This window comes from Chamaea fasciata, unplaced genomic scaffold (genome assembly GCF_029207755.1).
Source record: "Chamaea fasciata isolate MVZ Bird 193981 ecotype frontalis unplaced genomic scaffold, bChaFas1.0.hap1 SCAF_3, whole genome shotgun sequence".
Taxonomy (NCBI): Eukaryota; Metazoa; Chordata; class Aves; order Passeriformes; family Sylviidae; genus Chamaea; species Chamaea fasciata.
Genome location: NW_027094088.1, coordinates 43,608,608 through 43,627,808, shown reverse-complemented (window position 1 = coordinate 43,627,808; position 19,201 = coordinate 43,608,608). Strand labels below are relative to the sequence as shown.

Sequence of the window (19,201 nt, the reverse complement as noted above, 5' to 3'; positions counted from 1 at the left end):
AACTGAGGTTCTGAATGCTAAACCTAAACCTTACGTTCAAGAAAATGCTCATTCAAGCCACTTCTGCCAAGATGTGAAAACTGGTAAAGCAGAGATCCAGGAGGAGATGTTTAGCAAGTGCAACCATTCTAACCAAGGCAATAAGACATGCTGTTCACAGGTAGCAGCAGGGAACAGTTCATGCTACAACGTACTTGGGTCTTGGTTGTCTCCTGATGTACAAAGGTATGCACTGGACCCAGGTTGCCTTGGAGCTTCTGCAAAATGCAGAATTGTGTCACCATTGCCACTGAGAATTGCCTTTGAAACTTTGTGCTAGTTGGGACCAGGTAAATACTGGATGAAAGCTAGTGGTTTTTTTTTTTTTTTCTTTTAAAGTCCTTTGACTAGCAGTGTTTGTTCTCAAAATATCAGAGATGTTTTCAGTCTGAAGAGTACTGTAGGGGATACCAAGATGAATGCTGTAAATTACTAACATTCTCAACAGTCCTTGCAATAAAAAACACAGAGGTATTGAAAGTTATCCCTCTTTTAGATTGGATTCAGTGCAAATGCAGAGCAGCAGTAAAATTTTTGTTGTTCTTCAGTGTAGTGTCACTGATGCTGCACTTGTACGTTTGCAGCACTGGAATGGCTTGGTTAGCTTCTGTTTTGCCTCCTTTCATTTTTTGGTGAGAAATGTGGATATGGAAAACCCTGTAGTGAACTAAACTACTATTTCTGATACAAGCTTTCTTTGGAAGACCAGTCTTCGTCTTAGTCTTGTATTTCCTCATCCTTTCTTGCCATCTCTACCTTCTAATTTTATTATTAAGGAGTTATATTGAGTCTGAAAGTGAGAATTAAAATATCTTAAATAGATGCTGTTTTAATATTGCACACTGAAAAAGCATGAAAACACTTCATTATCAGCAGTAAAGAATATCAAGAATGAATTCTGAAATGCCTTGTTATCCTTTCCTTCTTTTATGATGTTTAAACAATGTTTCTTTGTGTGGAGTAAAGGAGAAAAACAGCTTGGCTCCATTTGCTGAAGCGGCTCCCAACATTTGTTTTGATTTTGATTTTTTTTCCCCCCTGTCTGTTCTCACTCTCTCTGGTGAAAACTTCACCAGGATATTTCTCATCACCTCCTTTCTACTCTCCAGCTCCTTGCAGTTTCTCGGGCTTTTGCTGCTTCACTCACAGGCCCATCAGTACAGAGCGCAGGTGAATCAGTCCTGTGGAGCTCTATACCCAGGGCTGGGCACAGTGTAGTACCTTTCCTATAATGTTTGTGCTGGCTCATGATGAGAACAACAGAAGAATAACACTCATATGTACTATTTCAGATACCTGTTTTTGTGTAATGTCATTAACACGTTTGCTTTTAAATTGAAAGCACTTCTTTCAGCTGCAGACAGCGAGGTCCAGCTGTGAAACAGAGTCCTGTGCTAAACCCCATCCTTAGAAGAATGTCAGGATCCTGACCTTTTTTACGTCCTCAAGAATGCACACAAACTGTGCAGCTGCATAATCTTTCCACTTAAAAAGCTTCTTCTATTGCGTAGTAAAAAATAATCTGAAGACAGTAAGTAAACGTCTTTTAAAAGAAAAAGCATACTTAGATAAGGGGAAAGAAATTAAATAAGACAAAAGCAGGACTATTGATGACATTTTAGTAAAGCATTAGTGAGTATTTAAAGTACACAGATGCTTAAATCACCTGGCTTACAAATAAGAGGTGAAATCCCCAGCTAAACCGTTGAATGTCAGAGCACTAAGATGGGCTGTTTAACCTATGTTTGGGCACTCAGCTTTTGTTTTCGAGTTCACACCTCACATTTTCATCCCCCCTTGCTGCAGAAGTGCAGAAACTTCCAGACAGGTGTTGGAATATGCCAAATAAACATGCCGAGCCATCTCAGCAGATGATTCTGGTTTTAACACCCACTTAAACAAACAACAGCAACAAAAAAACCAACCCAAAACCTCCAGAGCATTAAAAAAACCAAACAAACCGCAAAAAAAAAAAAACCCAAAAAACAAAAAAACCCCCAAACGAACCTAAGAAGCCTCAAAATCAGTTATAAAAACCTTTTTAAGAAAGTAAAGAAACTCTCAGAACAGGAAGCGTTATCAATAATAAGACCCTTCTATGTTTTAAAAGGATGCTTCAGCAGTGCTGTCTTTAACTACTGGGACTTTTTATACCTTAGCCCTCCCCCGGCTTCCTAGTGTGCAATCAAAGCCACTTTTTATTGTTGTTAGATGAAATAATGGCCCAGTCAGGGAAGGAGAGGAGGAAGAAAGCATAAAAAATAAATATCTGAGTGAGTGATCAGGAAGGAGAAGAAATTGCTCTCATTTTTAGGAGATCCCTCTTTCTTAATGTGACTTAAACCCAAGGTGTATCTTCCATGCAGCTGCTCAGAAAACCTGGGCAGGGTTATGTACAAAGGGGCTGTCAGCCCTTGCTGTTAAAACCACACTGAAATCATTCTGTCTTTTAAATGAAATTGATTTAAAACTACTTCAGTATCCTTCCCCTTAATACCATTGTTTTTACCTCAGGTGTCTTTCAAATACTGATGGGTGCCTGCTATTTCTGCCATGTCATTCTCCTTCTCCCCACATTGTAGACAACTGCTACTGTGTTTTTAATGCTAAGCCTTTGTTTATAGAGGCAGCAGCATTAGGCATTCACATGAAAATACTGAAGATTTTTTTTCCAGATTCCCATGAATAATCATAGGGCTGCAGCAGTAAACAGTAAAGTTTCTCTTTTAAATTTGCCTGCTAGATGTCATCGAGGAGTGGATTAAAATTCATTGGACACAGACAAAGAAAAACTTTGGATCAACCCTAGAAAGGCATCTCTGCATCTCCCAGAGGGAAACTGCTTTTCTTTGTTTTGTTCTCTCTCAAAGCAGAGATCCTCTTCTACTCAGCAGGAATCCTGGAAATCTTGAATTTGTGTTTTGGGGGCAAACTCAGCAGCAGCAGGGCAGGTAGAACAGCTGGATTTGTATTTTGATCTTCTGGAAATAATGATTTATTTAGCATCAAATCAGCAATGATTTATTTATTTTCCTCAATTTACCTGATTCTCAATATACTCTCTTTATTCTCCAGACTACCTTAATACCCCTCAGCCTTTTTTCTGTCTTTCTAAGGAAATTGGGAAAGTGAAGTGGGAGAAGAAAATCTTTCCAGGCAGTATGTTTGGGAAAGAAAATACAGGAAGAGATACAACTTTTTTGTGAAGGGAAGCAATAATTTTAATGACATGAACAGTGCTACACAAACTGGTGGGTTATCCCAGTGTCCATGTAAATGGGGGATTAAAATAGCATGAAATAGATATTTCAGGGACTAAGCAGTATGTTGGCTTTAAAATTGCTGAAGACTTAGCTGAAGACAGTTCTACACAATCACTTTTTCTCTAGGGCAATTGCTGGAGGAACTGTACTTGGTTTGCATAGAATAATGCAATTCAGGAAGAAATTCAATTACTGAGCTAATTATCACATTGGATGAGTTGTAACAACCAAATATAAAGGAAGAGGCCACTGGAGGAAAGCCCAAATCACCTACTAATCCCAAAAGTTCACAATGAGAGGTCCTGGTTGAGAAGTAAAGGTGTTGCTGGTTTGATTGTTGGGTGTAGTGGATTATAGTTTAATCCAATGCAAATTCCCATTGCCTTCAAGAAGATACAAACACAGCTTTGGTTACTAATAATTGTAGAAGACTTTTAAAATCCAGAATTGATTACCTGACAGCATTTATTCAACTAAGCTGGATTTCAGCACAGAAGTTTGCTTCATAAACTGTCTATATTACTCTCGGTCTTAAAAAAATGAAATAAAATTATACCTCATAATAGCTGCATTTGAGTTTTTCTAGTAGTGTCTGAAAAGGTACATTCTTGTCTCATGTCCCAAGGCCCATGTTCTGGCTGCTTAAACAAAGCCTTAATGGAGCCTGGTTTTGTTGGGGTTTTTTTTGTTTGTGAGAGCTGTTCTGTTTCCTTCCCCTTTTCCCAGTCAGGCTGTATCATCTATCTTGGAGTGTCCCAAAGCACTTGTGATTTTCCCTGATTGTTTCACACGTCTTTCTGTTAAAGGACAAAATCAGGGGGGGAGGAGAAAGAAATAGACCCCAAGCTGCATGCTGGGCAAAAGGATTCCTGTTTATTATAGATTAATTTTTTCTGAAGTATTGGTTGATTTTATGGGTCTCAATATGCCTTCAGAACAGAAATGGTAACAAACTGGGGTAAAGAATAGTATTAACTTTTACCTTACACTACCATACTGATTTCAGAGGGACTGAAAGTTAATAAGGCGTCTCATAATCTTAAAACATACGCATTTGGAAATCAGCAGTGCTTCTCTGCTGAGAATAGAAAATTGATTGAATTCCACAATCTAATGTTTATGCTTACTCTTGCGTATGCAGGTGGATATATATCAGGGTGGAAGAATTCTGACAACCTTTTTAAAGTAAAATGATTCTTTATATTCTGAGCTGCTTAGAAAGCCCTTCCCCCATTGCCATTTTCTGTTGAATAGGAAATGATAATTGCAGTTACAATGAGCTGAGCCAACCAGAAGCAGGAAGATAAATAATACCTCAAATAAAATGTTAATCTATGTAGATAATATACTAATATTAATTACAAATAATTTTAATTAAGAGTCTTATTTTCTCAGTCGTACTTTTTGCAAAGTAGAGGACGTGCCTTTTTAAGGAAGAAAATCAGTTGCTTTTGGTAGGAAGTGAAGAACTAAAGCAAATCTGTTCCTCTTCTGTCTAGTACATGGAAACCTGTGTGCAATTTTTCTGTTGGTCAGTTTCCCACAACTTTTTTGGAGAGGCTGCAGGGAGTGGATGAAAAGACTTTGTAACGCGTCAGTGGCATCCTTCTCCCAGTTGGATTCAGCATGAACTTACACAAAAAATCCTGGAAACTGGTACTGAGTCTCTGCTGTGTTTCAAAGACAACATTATCTTTACACCATCCTTTCTCAGTATTACTTAAGCTGTTTAAAAGCCTCCCTTATAAGTGATCCCTCTTTGGTGCCATCGTCCTTGAGGCACGTCTGTAGTTTTCACAGTGAATAGTTAAATTCAGGCTGTGGAGGTTGACTGGCCAATCACCAGCCTGTTCAAAATCTCCTCTGGGCCCTGTGCTCCCCAGGCCGTGAGCCAGACCCCAACCAGTCCCACCCAGCCATGCCAGTCTCACTGCAGTTCCATCAAGGACACCATGAGGGCCACACCTGGGTGTCTCCCTTGGGTCTCATGCCAGGGAAAGTGGTGTTGTGGCACTTCTCCCCTGTGCTTGCAGGCCTTCATACAGATGAGGCCCTTGCCCCTGGCATACATAACCTTATCTGACTGTTGTTTGGGCCTTTTCCTGGTTTTGCTTTAATCTTATTTTCCAAAGAATGAGAGATGACATTTGCATATTTGATCGATAGGTCTTCTGTTAAGGCTTGTGATTGAGCACAAAACTTTTGAGGCAATATTCTTAATGAAGTGTCCTGAAATCCTGATATACCCATGCCAGAGCAGTATTTCAGGGAAATCAATGTTTACTATAGCATTTTTATTAGCCAGACTGACATTTTTACCCCAAGTACCCCAGGGTGCTTGGGAGATGCTTTGGACTTGGTGTTGAATATCCCTGCTCACCACAACCATCATTCCCTTCTGTTTAACACATGCTGGCCCAAAGTGATTCACTCATTCCTTATTTTCTGACTTTAATCATGTCTTTTTACAGGTAGTAATAAAAGCTCAATCCAATCTACCTTTTTAGTTGCTTTCTCTTTTTGTAATCATTTTTTCTGTATTGTTCATACTCCACTGCTACAGTGAAAATACTGAATAGGGAATGTGCTATTCATAAGGGTGACAGGGTTAGTGCCTGTATGAACTAAGGCTCTCTAATTTACCCTTTTTCAAGCAAAAAGAATGATCAGGGACTCTCCTGTTGCTGCCTAGCTAAATATGAAACAAAGTAAAGTATTTTTGTATTGTTGTTTTTCCATAGATGGTAAACATCCACAGAAATGTTTTCACCCAAAGAAAACTCCTTGGTCCAGCTGTTTCCCTTAAGGCTTAGAAGGAAAGAAAGACTGATTAAATATTCTTTCTTTTCACTGTTTTGGTGGCACCTGGCTGATCTGTTTCTGGAGCCAGTTCAATTATTTAAGTACACAGTGTTGTACTTATTGTACAAATTCTGAACGGACTGTGCCCCACAAGAGGGAAAATGGGCAGAAAGAGTGTGCTGATAAGCTACAATATTAATAACCATACTGACCTGAAAGAACTATGTATGCCTGATGAATGGATTAGTCTGAATGCCTAATTATATAAACGCAAAATGAAGAGATGTGTTAATCAAAAAAAGTGTGTATTGTGAGAATTGTTTATTTAAAAAAAAAAAAAGAATTGGCTGTAAACATGTCTTTATTTCCAGCACCAAAAGATCGGACCATTCCAACACCAGACTGGCAATTCAGATTGAAAAGGATGGAGGTACGGCCTAGGAGTTTGTTTGTCTTGCTTGATTTGCAAAATGTGCTGTATTTACACTGGTGAGGTTTTGCTGGGAAAGATGAAGAGATGCAAGTGGTTTAATGTTGTGTGTACAAACCAGAGCATTTTAAATGTAGCAGAGCACCAGTTTAAGTCATGTGACCTGGTGAGTAAATTTACTCGTCAGTTATGTGTAGCTGATCAGACACAGAGCTGCTGGGCTGCCAATTGCTTGGTTAATCATAACATTGGAGTTTGTGTAGAATATGCAGCAGGCACCCCAGCTAGACTCAGAGGTCAGCTGAGGACAGGGAAAGGTTTTGGAAAAAAAGCAGCAAGTTAGTGGTGCTCCTACCACTCAGCAGTTTGGGCTGACAGGTATCTCCTCTTCCCTGGAGAGAAACCTTTTTGAGAGGGGGGAGAAGGGAAGTTGAAAAACTTGCAAGAGGAAGAAGTAGGAAAGATGGTGGGCTGCTCTGCTGGGTATGAGTGCATTAAATGAGCACCAATATGTGGCCATGCAAAGCAACTTCCCAGGCCACACTGAGTGGTTCCTGTGAGACTGGGAAGTGAGAGCAGTTTTTGACACATCAGTGGACACCAAGAACATGTGGTACATCAGCTGACACTCTTCTGTGCCTGGTGGGACAGAACCCTTTTGGGGGGAGCTGAGGCCACTGTCACATGCCAAAATCCCATCCCAGTGAAAGAGGCCAAGGTTTAGTATATGGATTTTTTTCACTTTAGTGTACTGTGGCCAATTTTATCTTGCCACAGAGATGGCCAGGGTTATATTGTAGAGTTAGAAGTTTGCATTTTAGTTATTGCTGGTTTACCCCCCACACCCTTTTTGTCCTTATCCATTACATGAGTAACATGAACAAATAAACATGAACAAAAACACATCTTCAAGCAGAAATGGATGAAATCCAGGGTGTCCAAGAAGCCAAGAGAGGTATTAATAGTTTGAAGCATGAATAGCGCTTTTGAATTATTTATCATTTAAGGCAGGGAGCTAAGATTTTTCCCGAGGCCATTTTTTCATCTGATAGCAATGACCTTTGGCATTATTATATATGCTAATAGGTGAATTATGTTTTAAACCCTGTAGCTCAAGAAAAGCATTCCTTTTGTGTATGTGCTTAAAAGACTCATTTTATGACTTGCTTAAATTTTGACCAAAAACACCCCAGAAGGTGCACAGGTGAGTGTGTCTGCATGGACATGGGCACACATGGACAAACATCCCAGGGCTGGGTGTGTAATGACTATGGGCTCAAAAAGCAGTGTAGTTACAGACCCTCTCTTCCTCTGGTATCAAGGAGCAATTTGTAGGGGAAGCCATAGCCCCTGCGAGCCTCATCTTCTGGGTTTTTTCTCCTCCAGGTTAGATCTCCTCCTAAATATGCACAGGCATAAAAATGCATGGCTGCCTGTATGTCCATATCCACATACTCTCCCATGCATACAAATGCACCTACAAGATATTGGTTTGTACATCTATTTGTGCACCAGCATTTTAAGAGTATCGAAGGTGGGACACTGATGCGCTGCAGAAGAGGAAAGCAGTTCTCAGGTCAAGCATATATTGTGTAAAAGAGTACAGACACAGGATAACATCACATTGGATTATGTAGCACCATGATAGCATTTGTGAAGGGTTCAGTCCCTTTCACAAATCACCATCATAAGGTGCTCCTTTTAATCCAGTTAAAGGCCATAGACCTTCAAGCGATAACACTTCTAGACCGTGATGGGGAGTTTTTCACCTCGGCATTTGGTCCAAGTAATGTGTAATTGAACAGCTACAATTTTTAAAGTGGTAGCAATTCTAGTGGTGAATGTTTCATTCTTACTCAGTATATTAAGTAAACTCTTAAAATAAGTATCCTCATTTTAAGTACCAACACATTCTTCAGGGACAAAGCCTTGAAAAATTCCTGGAGGATTAAAAGAAAAAAAAAAACCCAAAATTATTGGTAGCGTTGTGAGCAAAGTATTTAAAAGTCTGAGAAAAAAACATTCAAATTTAACCATATGTTCTGAAGTAATAATGATTTTTTGTTACTTTAGATTAAGAATAGTATGTAGACTTTAACTTAGCACTGCAGAGACTTTTAGTGGAGCCAAGAAACTCTTACTGTTGTAAATCATGGAGGTTATTTGATTGAGTTTGAAATATGTGTTACTAATGTGATCTTTTATTTACAATATTCATATTAACCTGATTCATTGAAGGGCTACCTAGAAAATGTAGATTGTGTAAAGTATCAGGAAGATACTATCTAGCTAGAGGAAGAAGATTTAAGTAGGGATGAAAAAGAACATAAACTTTTATGCAGAATGGCTTTGTATAATTTTTTTTTTTTTTTTTACAAACGTTTGCTGCTCTGGTTGTAGGAAATGATGACAATAATCTCAACTCCATTTTTTATGAGCATTTGACAAGATCTCTGCAGGAGTCTCTTTGTGGAGATTTGATCCTGGGCCGCTGGGGAAACTACAACACAGGAGACTGTTTTATTCTGACATCGGATTATTTGAATGCCTTTGTGCACTTGATCGAAATTGGAAATGGCCTTGTCACCTTTCAGCTCAGAGGGCTTGAATTTCGAGGTAAGGATCCATGATGATTTAAATAGAAACAAAACCAGCAATAAATCCTGTCTGTCTTTTTAACCTATCACAACTCTATAGTAGGACATAGAGTTTGAGGACCTTTCTCTTTCTACAGGTACTTGTCTCTCTGAAAGCTTAGTACTTCATTGTATCATTATATGGATGTTGTTTTGAAATCTAAATGTTAAGAAATTTGGAGCCATGTTCTGCAGTATCATAAAACTTGCAGAAAGAAGGTTTGTTGAGTTGTTTGCTTGGTTCACAGATCTTTTGCGTAATGCTTAGTTATGTTTTCAGATTTTTTTTTTCCTCCATCACTATGAAAATTGGAGTTGTTCTTAAAATTGTTCAACCCAAAAAAACCCCTTGTCTTTGGAGAACAAAAAAAAAAAAACAACAAAACAAACCAAGACTCCTGCCATGGAAAATATCCTGTGTCAAACCATGCAAGAAGGCGGTGCTGAGATGGTCTCTGTCACACTAGAACACCAGAGTATAATCAAGGTGACTTTTCAACAAGGTTGAGTGTGAGAAAATAAGCAACAGACTGACTCTTCGAAGGCACTTAAGTGTGGGAGGATTAGACTAGAAAATAACATGTGTGGGCTCAAGTCTTGACTCTGTGACAGACTCCATGTAGGATGTTGAACAGGTTGTGGTGAATGCTTCATGTTCACGTTCCTTCCTGTGTAGTGCGGATGAAGATAACACTCTTGTGTCCTTAGCAAAGTTATGTGGAAAGAAAACAGTAAATGCCTGAAACAGCTTGGTATTGTAGTACCTCACGAGGTGCCTCTTCAGAACAAATGCAAATTGTGAGGAAAAACAACTGGAAAGGAAGAAAGATAATTTCTTTATCAGCCTTATAATTTCTTGTTGTTGATGATGATTGTTGAGGAATACATGGTCATGCATGTGTGGTTCTGAGGCTTGCTTCAACTTCTAAGAGATCTGCGCGTGTATTCTTGAATTCATCTTCTCCTTGGGTATCCCCAAAGTGAGCAGTGGTGTTGCTGTGTCAGGGATAGGTACTTGCAGTCTAACTTCCAAAATTTATCTTTGCTGATCATCCTTTTGTGTTAAAATAGTTCAGTGTGAGATTTGAAACAAACAGAAGAAAGAAATCTCCTTCCCACTTAAATTACAGGAATTTTGTGAGGTGTTTTTTCTTTCTCTTTGTGCAGTTGCCCCTTACTGCTGTGTCCCTCTCTATCATCATCATTGCCAGGCAGTAGAAGTAAAGTAAACATGGGAAACAGATGAAAACATATGAGAGGATGCTCAAGCCTAGCGGACAGGCATAATGAACTGGAAGTAGAATGGGGAACAACTGGATAGTTTTGTTGCAAAGTGGTTTGGGAAGACTTTCTTTGACCTTGAGCCAGGATCATTCACAGCCAGCAAGTGCCATTTGGCACTTGGATCTGAGAGCAGAGCTCCAAAATTGCAGTGTGCCACCTGTCGAGGCATCTCTGTATTCCCTAAAATCACAGTTTAAGAAATTAAATGTGTCTGAAAATTGACCTTTCCATGCAGATTGCCTAATGCTGTTTAGTGTTAATTAACTGTAGTTAATACTGTTTTACTTTGTGAATAGATCCAGCATGTCTGCCAGCTGCAACAGGTCTTTAAATTCAGCTGAGGCTGAGCCCTACAGCCTCTCTTTCATGGACTGCTGTTGAGAGCCAGCTGAGTTTTCGAGAGGAATATCCTCTTTCCCAGTCTTTCTTGCACTCCTTGGGGGAGGCTGGCATCCTGCAAAGCAGCCATCCTCTTTCTTACCTGAGTCTTTGATGGGCCTAGACCAAGAGAGCAGCAGCAAACTGAACTGGAAAGTAATGCTAGTTTCTGGAGGTGGAGAGGAGTGGGGAAATGGTGGTTTCACCTAGATTCTCATCCTTAGTACAAATCTAGTTCCCATTGCCTCCTCACCCTCAGAGTATCACTGGGGAAAGAGACTGCTCAATATTAGAGGAGGAAGTAGTTGGAAATAGGAGAAAAATGGAGTCCCTCTGTTGTCTGAACCCGCTGGATAATCCTAGTCCAAGAATAGGACAAAATTTGTGCTTATTTTGTGTCCTCACAGACATGGTATGTAGGAAAAATTTCTCTGGTTTTCAGAGTGTTTGGTAGAGGAGTTATTATGGGAACAGAAGCTAGGAGTGTGTGTATTGCTATTCCATTGTTTGGCCTGGAGCAGAGAAGCCATGTAGGGTTGAATAAAGGAACTTACCTGAAACAAAACCAGCTCAAACATGGAGCACTTGCTATGCCATGTGAGAGCTGAACCCCCCTGGACTGTGCGGAATGAGTGCCAGAGAAATCACACAGATTACAAGCCTGGTAAGGATGGAGTAGGAGAAGCAGGAGAGCCCAGAGGGGAACCAAGCACAAGCCAGAGAACGATGCTTCGATCTGCCTGTTGCAGACTATAACAAAAGCCTCCTGGACACCAAAATGTGAGCAGATGATCTGCTGTGTGCCCAGTGGAGACTTCCTGGAGTGATGTGCTGACACCAGAGGGTTGTTTGTGTCTCCAGGTAACCCATGAGAGCTGGTGTGCTTTAGATAAACTGTGCTGCAGAACTGTGCTCTTCCTGTACATGGTTTGGTCCTTCTGCCAGCAAGGAGCTGCTGTGGTGGGTCTGCAGGCCACAGGCACTCAGGCACTAGTCTGAGTAAAAGGAGCCAGAGGGGCTGACCTGAATACAGAAGTTCATAAGGGGATGAACCAAGGCTATTCAGAGGAAGTTGTGTAAAAGCTGAGATTGAAATTCTGCCTTGGAAGGCATTCTTTGTTCCTTCCCTTGAATAGGATTGATGCCTACCGGTGCAGGAAGGTAGAGCAGGCTTCCACCAAGCAGCACCAAGAGACATCTCTGGTGAGGACTGGGCGCGTTCTTCCCTGTTTCAAATCTTGCAAAGGGCTGGTGAATACAGCCTGAATACTGAGTACAGTAGGAATTTTTTATGCAGAAGTGAGAGAGTGTATGGAACTACCCTGGAAGAAGCTGACGGGTTACAAAGTCTAGTGGCAGTTATTAAGCACCAGACTCTGCTGCTTTGGACATCCTGCATTCCTATTTTTAGTTGTCTGGTCATGCACTGTCTTTTACAGGGGACCCTAATTCCTTTCATTGTGCAGAATGGTTTCCCACAAGGGGGGAGAAAAGGGCCAGAGGAGGAACTTGTAATCTGTAATTTCTGAGCTTTGGCTGCTTAACTTCAATTTCAAACAAGTAATTTTAATTGAGGGCCCCAAAAATCTGCTGTTCCTTAAATAGGAAATCTGTGTTTGCTTGGGGAATGAGTGAATCACAACAGTATTTTCTGTGACTGTTTTCTGTTTATGACTAAACCAAAAGTAATATTTGCATTGTGGAGCTCTGGATTTTCCTACGCATGTTTCTTGTTGTGGTAGCCGAAAGACTGTGCTGGCAATACTGGTAGTGCCAGAAGAAGGGGTCACAGAGCCTTCTGAATTTTAAGTGTACGGTGCCAGGAGGTTCTTGCTGCCTCCTCAGTTTGCTGTCCATCCTAATTGAGATTTGGCATTGTAAGTGACTGATCCGGATGCCTTTCTTTTTGTAATAGAAGCATTTGTCTCAGCTTTTAAATGAAAAAACAAACCCAACCAAATGCCTGCAGGCAGCATCAGACTGAGCAGACTGAAAGAAGAGAGTCAGCAAATCTGGGATTCCTTTAATCTGTCTTCAGTCCTGTTTGTATTGAACACCTTGGATGAATTAGTTTTCTACTCTTCCATTCTATAGGCAGAGGGGGAATGTGCCTCACTTGTGTCATTCGTCTTGAGTGTAAAGCAGAGGGGAGGCTCAAGACCTCCAGGCATGGACAAGAAATGTCCAGCTCCTCCTTTATGGACAGTAAAGAAAGGGTAGTAATGAGCTGAAACCAGGAGAACGCTTCCAAGGAGCTGCCCAGTGGTGTGGGGGAATTGGGCCCTTCAGTAACTTAACTCTGCTGTGTGTGTTAGACCACAGCGGAATGCTAAAAGCAGCCTGCCAGAAGAAATACATAACATATCATTTAATTTGAAAGAAAGAGATGGGAAAACCCACAGTCAGAGAACATGCAGAAACAATGTCAAAATGTCTCCCTCTCAGGAGTTCCCTGTAGAACAAGGGTGATTTAAAATGTATTCCTATTTAGTCTGTGTGTCTGCAAAGTGTCTTTTGGAGAATATTTATTTAGGCATTACACGTGTAGAAACTACTTACTGATCGTGTTGCTGAAGTCTTCAGGAGCTGTTTTCTAACTCCTGCACAGTATTCTTCAGTAATTTAATGAACTTCTAAATCTCTGCTGTGATTTTTTGTTACTGCATGTTGCACGTGCAATATTCATGCTTCACTTGGAACTTCATTAGATGGATCAAGACAAGAAGCGCAGAGCAGACACAGATGCAGTTGTATACAGTGGCAGGCAGCTGTGGCAGCAGGATGGGATTGCCTGTGGGGCTCTCTCTGTGCTAGCTAGCTTATTTCCCACACAAAATAGTGTATGAAAGCAGCCAGCTCTGGCTGTGTGCTCTAGGCATGGTAGTGATGTCTAATAAGGACAGTTACTCATTCCTGCAGCATCTGTATGGTGCACAGTTGTATTACAGCAGCAAGTACATTACCAGTGCAAGAAATATTTATTTGTGTTTGATTTTTGTGTCTGAAGGCTCTGTAGCACTACGAAGAATCATTCTTAATTTAAGGAGTGGTTGCAACTTGTATTTTTTTACAAATTGCTTCTTGCTGTTGGGAAGTAAAAGTGCCCATGTTCATATTTTTCCTGAGACCACACTTGACCACATGTTCAATGTATGTAGCAGAACATTAAAAGGTATTGATAAATTACAGAGTTCAGAGAAAAACAGCATTTTTTGACACATCCCTTGGGAAAAAAGATTAAAAACCAAAAGTGCAGTGTTTGTGGGAAAGAACAAAGACTGAGAGGCACAATTCTTGGAAATACTAGAAACATGGACAGAAAGGATGCAAAGGGGTTTCTTTAATCTTGGTTATTTAATTGGGAAGAATATCATGAATCAGGGAAGAGGATACTTTATGTATAATACAGGAGATCTGTGATGTATAAGCCGTTCTAGGTGTACAATGATGCTCCAACAGTGGAAGCCATCTATAAATTTCAAATAGACTTTGAATAGTTTCTATATCACATCCTGGAATAAATATTTGATGTCATTTTTCCTTTTTCTTCCTTTCACAATTTTATATGTATTTATGTGTGCACCAGAGAAGATTTCTGGAAGGAAGGAAAATGTTAAATGCAGTGCAACCTTTTTACTGAGAAAATATCTTCGCCAAAACCAAAACATTGCATGTTGCATTGCACTGCAAAAGATGAGTCATGAGAAGTTTTTGTGGTATTTCCTAGCAAGTTTAACAGCAAACATCTTTGGAGAATGCTATCTCCACATGGCTTTTCTTAATGTGTCTCTGTGGGACAAGAAAAGGAAAGGTTTCTGAGGAAAGGAGATGTCTGTTATTATAGCAACTGATCTGGTTTGAAACCCAGATTGTTTTTTAGACATACAATCACCTGAAGCAGCTGAAAACCAAACCACAGTTTTATATGTAACAGCTTTGATGCTTGAGGAATTGATACTGGTTTTTAAGTCTTGAAATTTTTCTTTGACACAAGCTGAGACTATCAGAATCTATAAAATCTGTTCTTTATCCCAGTTCCACAAGCAAAAGAGCAGGAAGAAGCCAAAAAAGTTGCAGGTTTCCAGAATGCGTCTAAATCTGATGTTCGTGACTTTCCATTTGTGAGCTCAGTTCACTGCTTTTTGAAGTATTTGGGGTTTTGTGTTTCTAGAACCATATCTGATGTGTGTTTTGGTAGAGGACGGCCTTCCAATGGCTGTAATTATGCTCTGTGCTTTTTTTGTGTGTGATAACTTACTGCTTGTTAAACTGCTATCCTGAGCAGCTGGTTGAGAAGGAGCCTTATCCATCAGAATTTGGGAATACTTGGATTTGCAGCACAAGCTGCTTGTTGCAGATAATTCTCCTGTATTGCATTTATTTGCAAGACATTCTTGTGCTTGGTTTTGCCAAACATATGGTGGGCAACCAGGCTTTTTTGTGGAGTCATCTATGAAGAGACCTCTGCATGGCTTAGGAAAGGAGTTACCTTGGGCATGAGCCCTTTCTGCCTAGATTTGCACCCTGGTTGCTTATTTGTCAGCAATCCTCAGTGCTCAAGCTGTTGCTACCTTCAGCCACAATAATTAGTCCCTGTTCTGGTTGTGTTGCTAAACTGAAGTGTTTTATGGAAACTAAAACTGCTCTTGGAATACTTCTAGGATGTGGTTGTGTAGTGGATTTTTCTTTCTGGCCCCTCAGATCTTGAAAAACGTTTTTCACTCCCAGAGTTTTCACAATTGAATTCAAAAGCACATTATGGTTTCAGCCTTTAATTCTAGAAGACTGGGTAATCATTCACTTAGGTGTATTTTATCCTCTTGAAGCAAGATTAGTCTTCAGTTTCAGTTTTCTCATTTCCATTTAGGTCAAATCATTCTGGCAGAGCACAAGTCTGTCCTCAAATCCTGATGTGTCAGGAAAATACAAAGAGCTCCAAGTTCTCACCCTGGCTTTCTCCTGAGCTCACACAGTCTGACCTTGCTTTGTTCAGCTGGCACATGTTTTTTACATTGATGGATTTTTGGCAACCCTCCAGTGTTAGATATCTTACAAATGAATTGGTCACATCTATACTAGGAAGGGTCAGAGTGAATGACTAAACTTGAGTGAAGTGCACGAGATTGTTTTCCTTCTACTGCAGAAAGAAATGAAAAAAAATGTTTTCCCTCAGATTTTGAAATGACTAATTACTAGTGAAAACATTTTCCTGTATTTTAATATTTAATGGTACTACACTTAATTATATTGCAGAAGTGAAGTGCACGTTCTCTTCCCTGCTCTTTGGTTTTATGAATAATTCTCTCAGAGTTGCCTGAACTTGCTAATTTTTTGAGAAGCAATATAAAAATTATCATTTAAATCATCAGCTTATAGCACATACAAAAAAAGTCCAGGGCCAGCCTTCTGTAAAAGGCAAACACAAATGCTTGACTTCATTTACTGTGTCCTGTCCCTTCTGGCTCAATGCATAAAGCTGAGCACATGCAGCACATGAGTCTCTGCGGTAGCAGTGTTTGGAGTAATGAACTAAAAAGGACTGATATATGCTCTGGTAAATGAAATTTTACAGTAAAATGCCAATCTGGCATTGAAGTCCAGCCAGTGTATTAAGGACTGAAGCAAAGCTCCATTAAAGGTGAGAGGAAATTACTGACAGTTGTTCTAGAACTGACTGCAGCTATTGGGAGGGAACAAACATGTACTTGAGCATCAAGCCTGAATGTTGTCTTTGTAGACTTGAGTCCTTTTACTAGATGTTGTTTGGAAATACCAGTCAGCAGGAATGAGGATTTGGTGTTTTGTCAGAGCACTGGCCATGGTTCAGGTTGCAGATTTAAATTTAAGAGGGTTACCCAGAGGCTCCGCCAGCAGTGAAAACACCAAATCCCCAAGGTGGTAGCGCCCAAGTCTATTGAAAAGCTTTTGTTGATCAAGTGCATGTTTGCCAGATGTTGAAGAGCACACCCCTGTGGCCCTGATCTTTTCAGCCTTCTGATGTTTACATTTTTGTGCTGGAGTTCTCACTGCATTGTAACATAAACAAAGTGGATGTTTTCGCATTCCTATCTGAGGAAAGACAATTGTTGGACATCTAGTTTGACCAGTGGGGTCGGAGAGGTGTTAACCTCATTGCCCAATCCCTGATCAAACTCCAAAAACTATATAGCCAAGTCAAAATAATAAAACTCTCTCTGCTCTGACAACTTGATGGCGTGAATGTGATTCTTTCGTATCCATCTAGCGACACACCCCTGATTTCATTCTTTGGCATAAATCCATAAAGCGACCACATTAAGTCCTTTGGTTGTTTCCCATAGCTTTTGTAATAACACAGTTCCTGTTAGAATGACTCTTGCTCCTCAAGTTCAACGTTGATTGCACCCCCTGTAGCATAATTTTAACTCTAGCTGATTAAAATTACCTAGCAAAGACAACTTGGAGGCATTTTAACCTGTAGAATTAGCTAAGAATACAAATAATGTTCTGGCATCGTGTCCTGTTTGTTGTGCAAGTGATGACAGTTTAAACATTGAGGGTCTCTTGAATTCACCTTTTCTTTGCCATACCAGCCTCCTTGGGCCTCTATTTTACAAAATATGTCCCCTAAGAAAACTAGTAATTACAGAAACTGCAGTAATAACATTTGGCATTTATTGAAAGAGGTAGTACAGAGGGTAAAGCCTTCCACAGAAATAAAATTTGATACTTCCATACCAAAAGAAAAAAACTATATACAAATAGTTACATAAACTGAGCAAAGGCATCTTTAAATCCTGTTGTTGTAGACGGATCAGGGAGAGTTGTCCATTATGTTTTTAATTTTTCTTCACTTGCAAACTTTTGGCAATACTTAATTTTGCACCTGGGATGAAGACATATCTTCTCTTAAATTCAGAGTAATATTGAAAGACCTTTAACTTTCAAAACCAAACATAACAGCAATAGTAACAGCGCCAGCATGGAACATTTGTTTTACTCTTTTCAAGCAATGTGCAAAAGAATATTTTGCCTGCTTCAGTTTGAGTACGATGTCTTCTGACTTGATTTCACAGAAGCATCTGCTGACCCAGAGCAGTTCTTGTTTTTTTTGCTGTTGAGCAGTAAGTGTTAATTCATGTAGAAATCTGTGAAATATGAAGCAGAAGCAGTCCAGTTCATGTCCAGTCCAACTGGAAATGTCAACCTAATAGGTCGTGTTTTGTACTTGGCAGTATTGAAAGGCAAGATGTTTATATTTAGATGACCTGAAGACTTCTAATAATTTTTCATATTGTATATCCCTGAAGTCTAAGGAGGAATGTTTATCAGTGTGTAAGCAACACTGGGTTCACAGTGTAAATTTTCATTCATGGCAAACTGAACAGAAAACACTGGAATATACTGAATCTTTTTCCTCTATCTCTGAGGGCTATGATCCTGTTTTTTCTCACCATTTCCTTTGGATTTTTCTATTCTCTTTTACATATATGTTTTGCCTGCTGCACACATTTTAGCAGATGCACAGACAAAAAAAGAAGTGATAACCCATACTTTAGCATATTTTGTTGTATTTTGAAAGATTTTTCTTAGTGAGGAGAAGGGAGTATTCTAGATGTTATTTCTACTGTTACAAACTGAAGGTCGCAGGTCGTTGACCAGAGAGTTGTGATGGGACTGGAACAGACAGTCGAGGGCACAGCAGTTGTCATCATGCTCCACAGAAAGGCTTTGGGATCCTGCCCTGCTCCAGGCTCTCTTTTGGGGTGCTGGCAGACTGCAGGGAATTGAAGCTGGCATCGTGTTCTTTCCTGGTCCAGGTAATGAACACAGCCAAATTCTTCTCTCATTTACAGTGACGCAACAGGTCTGTTGGTCCTGGTGGGGAGGGAGCTGTTGAACTGCAGTGCAGTGTCTCACATCTTCCTCTCCTGTAGAGTCTGTTTAGAAGTTGATGGAATCAGAAGTCTGTGGGGTGATGCTGAACCTCTGGCAGAAGGCCTGCGCAAGATGTGTCACTTGTGTCACAGGAGATGCCCTTGAAAGAGGTTTATGTACAAACTCAGTGGGGGAGTAAGTTCTGCAGCAGCCTATGGAGGGTAAATTTTAAAAAGAAGCATACATCAAGAACATAAAACTTATGTGTTTTGAAAAGATTGGGGGGAGCACATGAGTGTCTGCCTGGGTTTGTATTAGTAGTGGGCTACATGGTTTAGAAACTGCATTCATAGGTTTCAAATCCACAAGTGCTCAGCTTGACCATCTAGTGTGCGCAGCAAAGGCTGAAAATGCAGAGTGTGCATTATTGCTTCTGCATCTGCCTCATGACTTCTTTTTGAGGTAACATATCCTTTTTAGAAAAATTTGCTCTACTTTGATCTAAAGCCTGT

The 19,201-nt window shown here is 40.1% G+C and overlaps 1 protein-coding gene across 3 annotated transcripts in view; it reads left to right on the top strand.

Moving 5' to 3' along the window:
* PCNX2 (pecanex 2) overlaps window positions 1-19,201 on the top strand; it is a 150,620-nt gene that overhangs the window by 104,410 nt on the left and 27,009 nt on the right. For all 3 annotated transcript variants that reach the window (XM_066178792.1, XM_066178791.1, XM_066178794.1), the window contains exons 24-25: window positions 6,476-6,534; window positions 8,935-9,150. In XM_066178792.1, the coding sequence (XP_066034889.1) occupies window positions 6,476-6,534; window positions 8,935-9,150 (275 nt within the window). The remainder of the gene's footprint in view (window positions 1-6,475; window positions 6,535-8,934; window positions 9,151-19,201) is intronic.